Source organism: Cicer arietinum, chromosome 8 (assembly GCF_000331145.2).
Source record: "Cicer arietinum cultivar CDC Frontier isolate Library 1 chromosome 8, Cicar.CDCFrontier_v2.0, whole genome shotgun sequence".
NCBI lineage: Eukaryota > Viridiplantae > Streptophyta > Magnoliopsida > Fabales > Fabaceae > Cicer > Cicer arietinum.
Window position 1 is genome coordinate 7,142,422 of NC_021167.2, and position 10,629 is coordinate 7,153,050.

At 33.0% G+C, this 10,629-nt stretch overlaps 2 protein-coding genes and 1 pseudogene across 4 annotated transcripts; all 3 read left to right on the top strand.

Moving 5' to 3' along the window:
• Positions 1 to 1,942, top strand: part of LOC101496609 (uncharacterized) — a 4,178-nt pseudogene extending 2,236 nt beyond the window's left edge.
• A 3,139-nt stretch (positions 1,943 to 5,081) lies between these two features.
• Positions 5,082 to 10,612, top strand: LOC101515503 (uncharacterized). Of its 3 annotated transcripts, none has more exons than XM_004512264.4 (3): positions 5,082 to 5,281; positions 5,698 to 7,681; positions 7,778 to 8,375. In XM_004512264.4, the coding sequence occupies exons 2-3, from the start codon at positions 5,704 to 5,706 to the stop codon at positions 8,065 to 8,067; spliced, it is 2,268 nt and encodes a 755-aa protein (XP_004512321.1). In that variant the 5' UTR covers positions 5,082 to 5,281; positions 5,698 to 5,703; the 3' UTR covers positions 8,068 to 8,375. The 3 variants fall into 3 exon arrangements, with proteins under 3 accessions (XP_004512321.1, XP_012574601.1, XP_027193112.1); XM_012719147.3 differs by adding an exon at positions 9,645 to 10,612 and having other exon boundaries at positions 5,085 to 5,281; positions 5,698 to 8,068; XM_027337311.2 differs by having other exon boundaries at positions 5,087 to 5,281; positions 5,698 to 8,375.
• Positions 9,681 to 10,399, top strand: LOC101496930 (protein FAR1-RELATED SEQUENCE 3-like). Its single transcript, XM_004512381.1, has 2 exons — positions 9,681 to 9,964; positions 10,090 to 10,399. The coding sequence occupies exons 1-2, from the start codon at positions 9,681 to 9,683 to the stop codon at positions 10,397 to 10,399; spliced, it is 594 nt and encodes a 197-aa protein (XP_004512438.1).
• Positions 10,613 to 10,629: the final 17 nt, after the last annotated feature.

Sequence of the window (10,629 nt, forward strand, 5' to 3'; positions counted from 1 at the left end):
AATTTGGTGAGTATTTGTTCTCTTCTGTTCATTGTTTTCAGATTCCTTTTATACGGCAAAAAATAATATGGAACTCTGCCTGTAAGTTATGGACTAAATTGTTTTCTTATTCTGTTGGTTTTTTTAGTTTACAAGGTCTGGGATTACTCTATTTCATATCTTTGGTTGTTTAAGGTTTTTGGTTTTTTGCACACAGATTAAGAAACCAATCAGTTGGTTCATATTTATACTAAAACACAACTTTATATTAGTTATTTTAGTTTCATTTTTCAATGCGAAGTGCATAAATATGCTAAAGGGTATAGTTGGGAAAAAATGTCAAATATATATTTGATTTATAAATTACCTATTTTTTTAAACAAAAATAAAATGTTCAAACTATAAAAAAAAATTGAAATGAGGGATGTTAGAGGTGGTTCCATTCTTGTATGGAATAAGGAACACTTTCCATTACAATTTGAGGAGTACTATTTTCTCACCTTCAGCTTCATCTCTAAGACCATTCTGTTATTTGATGTGTACATGGCTGTGGGGGGAAAAGCAAATTGTAAATTCCTTTATCACGTTTCCTGTTAGGATATAGAATAAAGGGAAATTAGAGTAGTTAAAGTAATTAGCGGTTGTTGGATTAGTTGATTAGGTTAGTTATTTTCTCTTTGTTAGTTGATTTGCTTGTTTCTGTTTTAAGGTAGTTGCTGTTAATCCTTTTCCCTATTCTTGGGTATATGAAGTCTATAAATATAGACTTCCATTCCCTTAGAAAACATCTTTTATCTTCTGTAGAAATTGAGTGGTGTAAAGTATTGTAGGAACGTATCCGCTCTTGTGTCCCATTTTCTTTGGAAAGGTTCTCTCCTATTATTTCGTATCTTTTTTCTAAATATTAATGTTCTTCCTCTAAATCCTTGAAATCAAATTCTCGGGTTCCTAACATTTCCTGTGAGACCAATGTTTCCATTTTGTATTTGCCTGCTATTGCAGTTGATATGGTCTTTCTTCTTTTACAAGCGCAGGCTTTACAGTTTGTAAAACAGCTTGGAGATGCACTGCATTCCATAAGCTCAGAGAAAATTAGTGGACCAAAGTTGCAGTTGGTCTATGGTATAGGTCAACCATCTTCTGAAAAGCTGCTAGCACATGACTTTGGGCCAAAAGATCTTGAGACTTTACGTGAAGTTGTTGATGGATTCTCCTGAATGACATATGACTTCTCTAATCCTCACAACCCTGGTCCTAATGCACCTTTAAAATGGATTCAAATTATTCTACAGATGCTTCTTGGTGCCTCTGCCAATAGAGCCCAAAACATTCCCCCCAAGATATTTCTTGGCATCAATTTCTATGGAAACGATTTCTCCCTTTCAAGGGGTAATTCCAATTACTTTCCTTTGGTTTTCTGTAGTTTATCACGTGACAGCATTTTTATGTGTTATATATTGGTGAAATTTTAAATTGCAGATTCAGGTGGGGGAGCTATTATTGGGAGAGATTACCTGGCACTTTTGGAGAAGCACAGACCTGTTCTGCAGTGGGATAAGAACAGTGGGGAGCATGTTTTCTTTTACACTGATGACAAGGATATCAAGCATGCGGTATTCTATCCATCTTTAAAGTTAATTTCCTTGCGGTTAGAGGAAGCCCGTTCATGGGGATGTAGCATCTCGATATGGGAAATTGGTCAAGGTTTAGATTTTTTTTTTGACCTTCTGTGAAAGTCTGTATGTGTAGGTACTTTTTATGCCTCCTGTTAATGTTTATTCATACATGTACTCAGACATGTACTCGTCCTTCATTGCAATTGAAATAGACCTTGGTCAAAATTGGATTTTTTTTTCCATAGATTCCCTCCACTGAGGTAATCCTATTTGAGGCGTGTGGGACATTAAATGTGGGTATCTTTATCAGAAGGATTCAAAATGGGATTTTATTTTTTAGGCTTCAACATGTTTTTAAGTCCATGTGTGGGTATCTCTGCATCTAAACTGTCTGAAATTAGTCCGATGTTAACTAGGGTTCACTTTGCAATGATGTGGTAGATGGGTACCTCTTCATCGAGGCCACGTAGGATAAGTCAGTCCACGCGTCATGGGTGGCTGTAAGATGGGTGTCATATGAGACTTATCTGTACTGGTTTAAGCAAAAAAAAAAAAAGTTTAACCATATTATTGTTTGCTTTCAATTCCATTACATATAAATTTAACCATTATAAGTAAGATTATCAAAATCGCATTAATATTATTGTTTGCGTTCAATTCCATTACATATAAATTTCACCATTATAAGCAAGATTATCAAAATCGCATTAACTCATTGATAGAAAACGCATTAATTCACTTATAGATGTGACGCTTGATAAATTCATTCAGAAAACTGAATTAACATGGGTGAATTCGTGAATTGACCGTTAATTCGAGTGAATTCAGCGAATACGTCGATTTTACCATAATTTTAAAAGAGGTTCAAATTTTGAAGTCCATTTCAAAAATCTCTTTTTTTTTTTCATTTTTCTTCAACATGTTTCGTATTAATATTTGCTCTTAAACGAAGTGTTCTCTTCTACTTTGAACTCATGTGCGACTTCATCTTCTCCATCAACGTGAACGATTGACGAATCACGAATAGCAATATAATTTACCTAGTTTGAGTTGATATTATTTGATGAGGATGAAACTTTATGATTATTTTGAATATTTTTGTTTTATAATTAAGTTGAAAGTTTAAATTATCGATGAATCTATAGTATTATAAAGGTATATATGTCATTTATATATAAATTTTAACATAAAATATATTCTTTGAATTTATATATAGAATTTGACGATATTGATTATAAGGAGTGCAGAGCTCATAATTTCCAAGTTTGCATGAGCAAGCTAAGCCATTTTGGGTCCACACATAATGAGGACAATCCTAGCACTCACAGTCACAGGTGAAAAAGGAAACACTTAATTGCACTTTTGGTCCCTTTATAGGTGAAAATCGAAAGTAGTCCCCCCATTTTGTTTGTTCCCAGTTTTAGTCCCTCAAACAGAATTTGAGTCCAAATCACGATAAGTTGTCATTTTTTTAATGACGTGTCAATAAGAAGGTGACGTGGTAGACACTTATGTGGAATAAACTCATTATTATATTATTTCTGATTAAAAAATATCATTTGTATTTTTAAAAACTATTATTATAATTATGACAATATTTTTAAAAATACAATGTAATGAAAAACAACCCCAATTCAACAAAACCCTAAATCAAAATAAAGCATATGAACTAGCTAACCCTAAATCAAAAAAACAGCCCAAATTCAACAAAACTCTCTAGTTCAACCATTTTCTTTGTTACATATGACCTGGATTTGTAAGAGGTGTTTCATTTCAAGTGGCTCAATTAATGATATGTAATAGGCTAAACACGTGTGTTTCATCTTAACTGAAGATCAGCTTTAAACACGTGTGCTTCTGGTGTTTCCTTCCAGTCCACATGTGTGCTCACAAATGCAGAATTCTCACGAGATAATTCAGGGAATGAAGCAGAAACGGAACTGGAAAATGGAAAATCCTTAAAGGGATCCCAAAGGTCGAGGGAGAATGGATCGTAAACGTTGCTCCTTCGGCCACCGAAGAAACTTGGAATTAGCGACATTTTTCTCTTCTCTTTCGGATGTAGTTCAGAACTCGATAAATTTAGAATGCAAATTGGAAAGCAATTGTTATTGCTATGAATGTTGAGTGTGAATTACATTGTCCGCAGAGACAGAGACGGGGTATATAAACAAGTTCATATTGTATTTTCGAGAAAATGCGGTTAATTGTTTCATTTTGTCGCCAGGTCTTGAAAGTTCCAAAACATTCTTGAGTTCTTGGGTGACCTGGAATGCTCTAGATACTATGGGGTGTTTCATTTCAAGTGGCTCAATTAATGATATGTAACAAAGAAAATGGTTGAACTGGGGAGTTTTGTTGAATTTGGGTTGTTTTTTGATTTAGGGTTCAAGCTAGTTCATATGCTTCTGCTTCAGATTTTGATTTAGGGTTTTGTTGAATTGGGGCTGTTTTTCTTTTAACTTGATTTTAACAATTACATTGTATTTTTAAAAATATTGTCACAATTATAATAATGGTTTTTAAAAATATAAATGATATTTTTTAATCAAAAATAATATAATAATGAGTTTATTTCACGTAAGCGTCTGCCACGTCACCCTTTTATTGACACGTCATTAAAAAAATGACAACTCATCATGATTTGGACTCAAATTTTGTTTGGAGACTATTAAAGGGGGACTACTTTCGATTTTCACCTATAATAGGGGACCAAAAGTGCAATTAAGCCAAAAAGAAATGAGTAAATGAAAGTGCCATCAAGGACCAGTATTATTTACGAAATTCCACACAGAAAAGAAAAGGCAGAGGAAAGAAGTGATTGGATATTGCATATAAATTTTTTTTGGTATTTGGATATTGCATATTTTTTATGAAGTCAAATTTGTTTAGCATGCTGATCAACTAATTGTGCTTTAGTCCCTTAAAAGTTTTTATCCTTTATAGTTTTGCTCCATCATTGCACAAGCCATGTCCAATATGAGAGTGTTGGCTTTACTTAAACGAAACCATAAAACAAAAATGTGAAGGGTTTGGCAGGAGTTATTTTTTCCTTTTTTTAGTGAAATAGTTCAAACCAAATATGCAAATATTTGGATCAAAAAGTTAATTGAGAAGGTTGGAAATTCAATATCTCTTAATTCAATTTTTTATAATGAAAATGTTAGGTTAATTGCGTTACAAGATTCAGTAAGTATGACAACGAAAATCGAATTCATATATTTATAAAAAATATAACATATCTCTATGGTACTAACCAATTTTACTAGTTTTGTGATGACAATTTTAGCTTACCTTCTGATTATTTGTTTGTAACATATATTAATTAATTGTTTGGAACAGACTCATATTGCTTATAGATAGGATTTTTAATGGGCAAGTGGTAGGCTAAAAGTCTCTAACATGGTATGGTATACATAATTAAATTAGATATTAAATAATATATCTTAAAATTTTATATCATAAACTAATAAATATTAATAAAATTGAAAATTTACTAATTTTATTAGTAGTTTTGTTAGTTAAATTTACATTAAGTGTCACTGACCTATTTCCAAACACAACACTGTTTCTCACTTCACTCACTGCACTGCTTTCACCTCCGTACGGTGTTTCCCTTCCCCGTTCGTGGCTTCATCTGCTTCGTTAATATTACGCCGACGCCATTGGTCTTTTTGCTTCTATAGGTATGTTACTATTTTTTATGCACACAAAAAAAATGTAATAGCCTTAATTTGGTGATTTATTTGTTAAGTTACTGTTTTTTTGGGATTTCTTTGTTACATCACAGTTACTTAGTTTATGATTTGGTGATTGTATGTATATTACTTATGTAATTGGGATTATGAGAAGGGTGTTTATGAAGTCAACTTATGAAACTTTTATCATTGATGGCTAATTGAAAATATTGATAGTTTAGGGTTTTTGATAGGTCTAAAATTGGTGATTTTGTGATAGTTGTGTTATTTCACCAAACTGGTAAGTTAGTTAGTTTTTTTTTTTTTTGTTTTACTAAGGTTGGTTAGAGTTGAATTTTTTTATTGTATTGGGAACATGTCTTTAACTTCAAATTATTGGCATTAAGTTTGTTTTTATTTTGTAGGAGATAATGGAAAGATTTTTTAAGAAGAAATTACCTTTGAAGAGGAAATTATCATCAAATGAGCAACAATCTAATTCTCAAGAGCAACTAATTGAAGTTAATTTAGAAGAGTTGCCATTAGATCCTGGAAAGAGGATTAAAATATCGGCATATCATCCGAATGATCAAGATAGGGTACGAAAAACATATCTACAAAGAGGACCATTCCAGCCTACAAAACACACTTTTCCGCAAAGAAAAATTGGAAGTTCTTTAAGGAGATTTTGCCCGTCTTGGTTTATTGAGTTTGGCAATTGGTTAGAGTATAGTATAGAAAAAGATGCTGCGTTTTGTTTTTGTTGTTATCTTTTTAGGCCTGATTCTGGAAAACATTCAGGTAGTGACTCATTTGTGACTGAGGGATTCTCAAATTGGAAAAAGAAAGAAAGACTTTCATCTCATGTTGGAGGTCATAATAGTGCTCATAGCATTGCTTGGAAGAAGTGTCAAGATTTTATGAAACAAAATCAACATATTGAAGTTGCAATATCTAAGCAATTTGAGCAAGTTCGTGATTCATCTCCAAGGCATTTAGTAACTACAATTGATTGTATTCGCTTTATATTAAAGCAAGGATTAGTTTTTTGTGATCATGATGAATCGACCAATTCTTCTTGTCAAAGTTATTTCCTTGGACTTCTTGAACTCCTTTCTGAACCCAAAGAATCAAGAAGTCTTGTTGTCATGGAAAATGCTCCTGAAAGTCATCAATTGATTACTCCAGCAATCCAAAAGGATATAGTTAATGTTGTTGCATTGGAAACCACTAAGGCTATTATTAGTGATATTGGCGATGAATTATTTGTTATTCTTGTTGGTGAAGCTCGTGACATATCAAATAAGGAGCAAATGGTTGTTGTTTTGCGTTATGTTAACAAAAATGGAAGTATTGTTGAACGCTTTCTAGGTATTTTTGATGTTAAAGATAGAACATCTTTATCATTCAAAAAGCAAATTGATGAATTGTTTTGCAAACATGGGCTTAGTATATCAAGAGTTCGTGGACAAGGTTACGATGGTGCTAGCAACATGCAAGAGGAATTTTCTGGCCTCAAAAGTTTGATTTTAGAGGAGAATCCATATGCTTTTTATGTACATTGTTTTGCTCATCAATTACAACTTACTTTAGTTGCTATTGCCAAAGATCACATTCAAGTTGCCTCTTTTTTCAATTCGGTGTCCATTTTATTTAATGTTGTTGGGGGATCATGCAAACAACATGATGTGCTTCGTGAAAAACAAATAGTCAATGTTAGAGAGGCATTGGAAAAAGGAGAAACTCTTAGTGGACAAGGTTTGGATCAAGATATTAGTCTCAAACAAGTTGTCGATACTAGTGGGAATTCACAATATGAAACTTTGATCAATTTGATAACGATGTATTCTTCTATAATAGATGTTCTTGAAATTATGGAAGAAGATGGATATAATCCAGATCATAGAGCTGGAGCCTATCGTCTTTTATTTTCGTTTAAGGAGTTTGATTTTGCATTCATATTACATATGATGAAAAATGTCTTGGGCATTTCAAATGAATTGTCACAAGCATTGCAAAGAAAAGATCAAGACATCACTGAAGCTATGAACTTGGTTAACATCACAAAGCAACGATTACAAATTATGAGGAATGATGGATGGGAGTCTTTATTGCAAGAAGTAATTTTATTTTGTAATATGCATGCCATTAATATTCCTCATATGGAAGATATATTTTGTTCCAAGGAGAAGTCACGACACGGAAACAAAGCTCAAGTTATCACAATAGAGCATCATTATCGTGTTGAGTTATTTTATACTGTCGTGGACATGCAGCTTCGGGAACTGAATGATCGTTTCACTACGACAAATACTCAGTTGCTCCTTTCTATAACATGTTTGAGTCCAACCAAATTGTTCTCTAATTTTGATAAGACAAGGCTGATCGAATTTGCAAATTTTTATCCATGTGAGTTTTCTCCAACTGATTTAGTGATGCTTGATAATCAGCTTGAGACTTACATCAATGATGTGCGTAATGATGTTGAATTTGCCTCTTTGAAAGGTATCAATGATCTTTCAGAGAAGTTGGTTGAAACTGGAAGACATATTGTTTATCCATTAGTATATCTTCTTCTGAAGTTGGCTATGATTTTGCCAGTTGCCACAGCAACCATTGAAAGAGCTTTTTCTGCTATGAAGTTTGTGAACAACATGTTGCATAATCAAATAGGGGATGAATGGATGAATGATTGTCTAGTGACTTATATTGAGCAAGACATGCTCAACAACATTGATAATGAATTGATCATTGAACGGTTTCAAAATATGAAATTGCATAAAGAACAATTATAAGGTACCTTTGTTATTTATTTGATTAGATATATTAAAAAAAAAAAGTAAGCTCATAATTCAGATCATTGTGAAGAACACTACAAGCTAAAAAGGAGCAACCACAAGTATTGAATAGTAAGCTCATTGCAACTTTCAGGAGAATCTAGTCTTCCCAAAAAGAAGCCAATATTGAACACATTTTTCATCAGTAGTCACTATGTTCATTAGTCTGATCATTTGAAGTTCATTGCTATACTAAATAGAAGCAACAATTTAAAGGGTCGTGAGTCAATCTTACATATATGATTTTCTAAATTATGTTCATGTAACAGTTGGAATACCTTTCTTTTGTTTGGGTTATCCCTTTAGTGATAATCACTTTTTGGTTCTGATGAGTTTTGTTCACTCTTCTTGAATGAAATTACTTGTGGTGCCTTTTTACAAGCTCAAACCTGTGTTGACTTCTCAATTGCTGAATTTTAAAAAGTGTATTTCATAACAACTAAAAATCTGTCCGAATATAGTTTGGAAATGGGGATGGGAATCATGACCTACGCCTCACGGAGTCTTTATCTCTGATAATATCACCACAACATAATTTAAAACAAAATAACACACCATATTACTCTTATTCATATCATTTGCGCACACAAAATAGATTGAAATTCATAAAATCTACGAATAATGGAGAATGGTGATTGGAGTGGGACGGAGGACATTTTAAGGGGCATGAACTAGGAGAGGGAGAACACTCTCGCTCTGCCACATTAACATCTCTATTGAAGTGTGGGACGGAGGACATTTTAAGGGGCATGAACTAGGAGCGGGAGAACACTCTTGCTCTGGCCACACTAACATCTGTATTGAAGTGTGTTTTATTGGTGTATATACATGAAATTATGATATTTGAACACACTATTAAACACAAATACAAACACAACTCCTTGTGGCCCTACATAATCTCTCTCTCTTCATTAAATTTCTCATTTTTTTTTACTTTTTCCCCTTTTTTTTTACTTTCCCCCCTTTTTTTACTTTCTCTTTTTTGTCTCTCTTTTTTCAGATTTTTTTTGTCTTCCTCTCCAAAAATAAACACATTCATCTTCCTTTTCTTCCATTTCCTCCTTTTTCCTTTTATTTACAAATTTTAATCAAAAATTTTATGAAGTAACTTGAGCAACTTCATCTCCTCACTTGCAAGGTAACTTGGTACATTGTTTTGCTTAGATAAGATTTTTTATTTTTTTTTATTCATACACGTTTTCTGGGTTCATACCTGGTTTTTCTGCTTCTGGTTAATAATATAAACATTATTGGTTAATGAAGTACCATAGGTGGTTAATGACTTATTTTTGTCTAAAAATTAGGGTTGTGAACTATTAATTAATCATGTTAATTATTTTTGTCTAAATATTAAGTTTCATCACTTTTAATCAATGATGTTTATCAGATTTGAAATTTTAAGTTTCATATTATGTGATTAATAGTGTTTAAATTCTGGGTCTTTCTAATTTTTTGTTTCTGATTAATAGTGTAAACATTATTGGTTAATGAAGTACCATATGTGGTTAATGATCAGATTGAATTATTTTTTGTAGTTTTTGTGTGACATTTGCACTATCAATTGAAACTTCATGGATTGTGGTACTATTGAAGATGAAGGTATCAGGGTTGACAACCTTGACGATGATGACAACGCATGTTGTTGGGAGCCTGCAACAGGGATGTGTTTTTCTTGCTTAGAAGAAGTCAAATCATTTTATGAAGAGTATGCTTCGAGAAAGGGTTTTGGGTGGAAGATTAGATCTTCAAGAAAAGTGCAAGATGGGGAGCCCTGCTACTTAATTTTATCATGCTCAAGAGAGGTAAATAATTGTCCTGCCAAGATTGTTATTAAGTTGGATAAAGATGGATTATGGTACATTACAAAATTTGAACCTAGTCATACTCACGAGACGAGTCTTACAAAGGCAAGGTTGTTCAAAGCTAACAAGAAAATGAATTTGCATGTAAAGAGAACAATACAAATCAATGATGATGCAGGAGTGAGGATCAACAAGACATTTCAATCTCTTTTAAAGATGCAGGAGGACATGAAAACGTACCATTTTGTGAAAGAGACGTGGGGAATTATGTTAACAAGGAACGACGCGCAATAGGAAAAGAAGGTGATGGAAAGACCTTGATAAGCTATTTTTGCCAAATGAGGGAACAAAATTCAGATTTTTTCTATGATATAGATTTGGATGATGATTTTCACGTAAGGAATGTGTTTTGGGCTGACGCAAGAAGTAGAGCTGCTTATGAATACTTTGGAGATGTTGTGACTTTTGACACAAACATATTTGACTAATAAGTATGACATGCCTTTTGCTGCGTTTGTTGGTGTGAATCACCATGGTCAATCAACATTACTTGGATGTGGACTGTTGTCATGTGAAGATACAGATTCATTTGTATGGCTTTTCAAATCATGGCTTCGTTGTATGCTAGGAAAGGCCCCTCTGGGTATTGTGACTGACCAATGCAAGGCTATGAAAAATGCCATTGAGTTAGTCTTTCCCACAACTCGTCATAGATGGT

What these genes read in the sequence shown, in the direction of transcription:
- LOC101515503 (XM_012719147.3), top strand. Translation starts at nt 5,704, where the DNA reads ATGGAAAGATTTTTTAAGAAGAAATTACCTTTGAAGAGGAAATTATCA.
- LOC101496930 (XM_004512381.1), top strand. Translation starts at nt 9,681, where the DNA reads ATGGATTGTGGTACTATTGAAGATGAAGGTATCAGGGTTGACAACCTT. An exon ending in TTGGATAAAGATGGATTATG is followed by an intron (nt 9,965 to 10,089) that starts GTACATTACAAA and finishes ATGATGATGCAG; the next exon opens with GAGTGAGGATCAACAAGACA.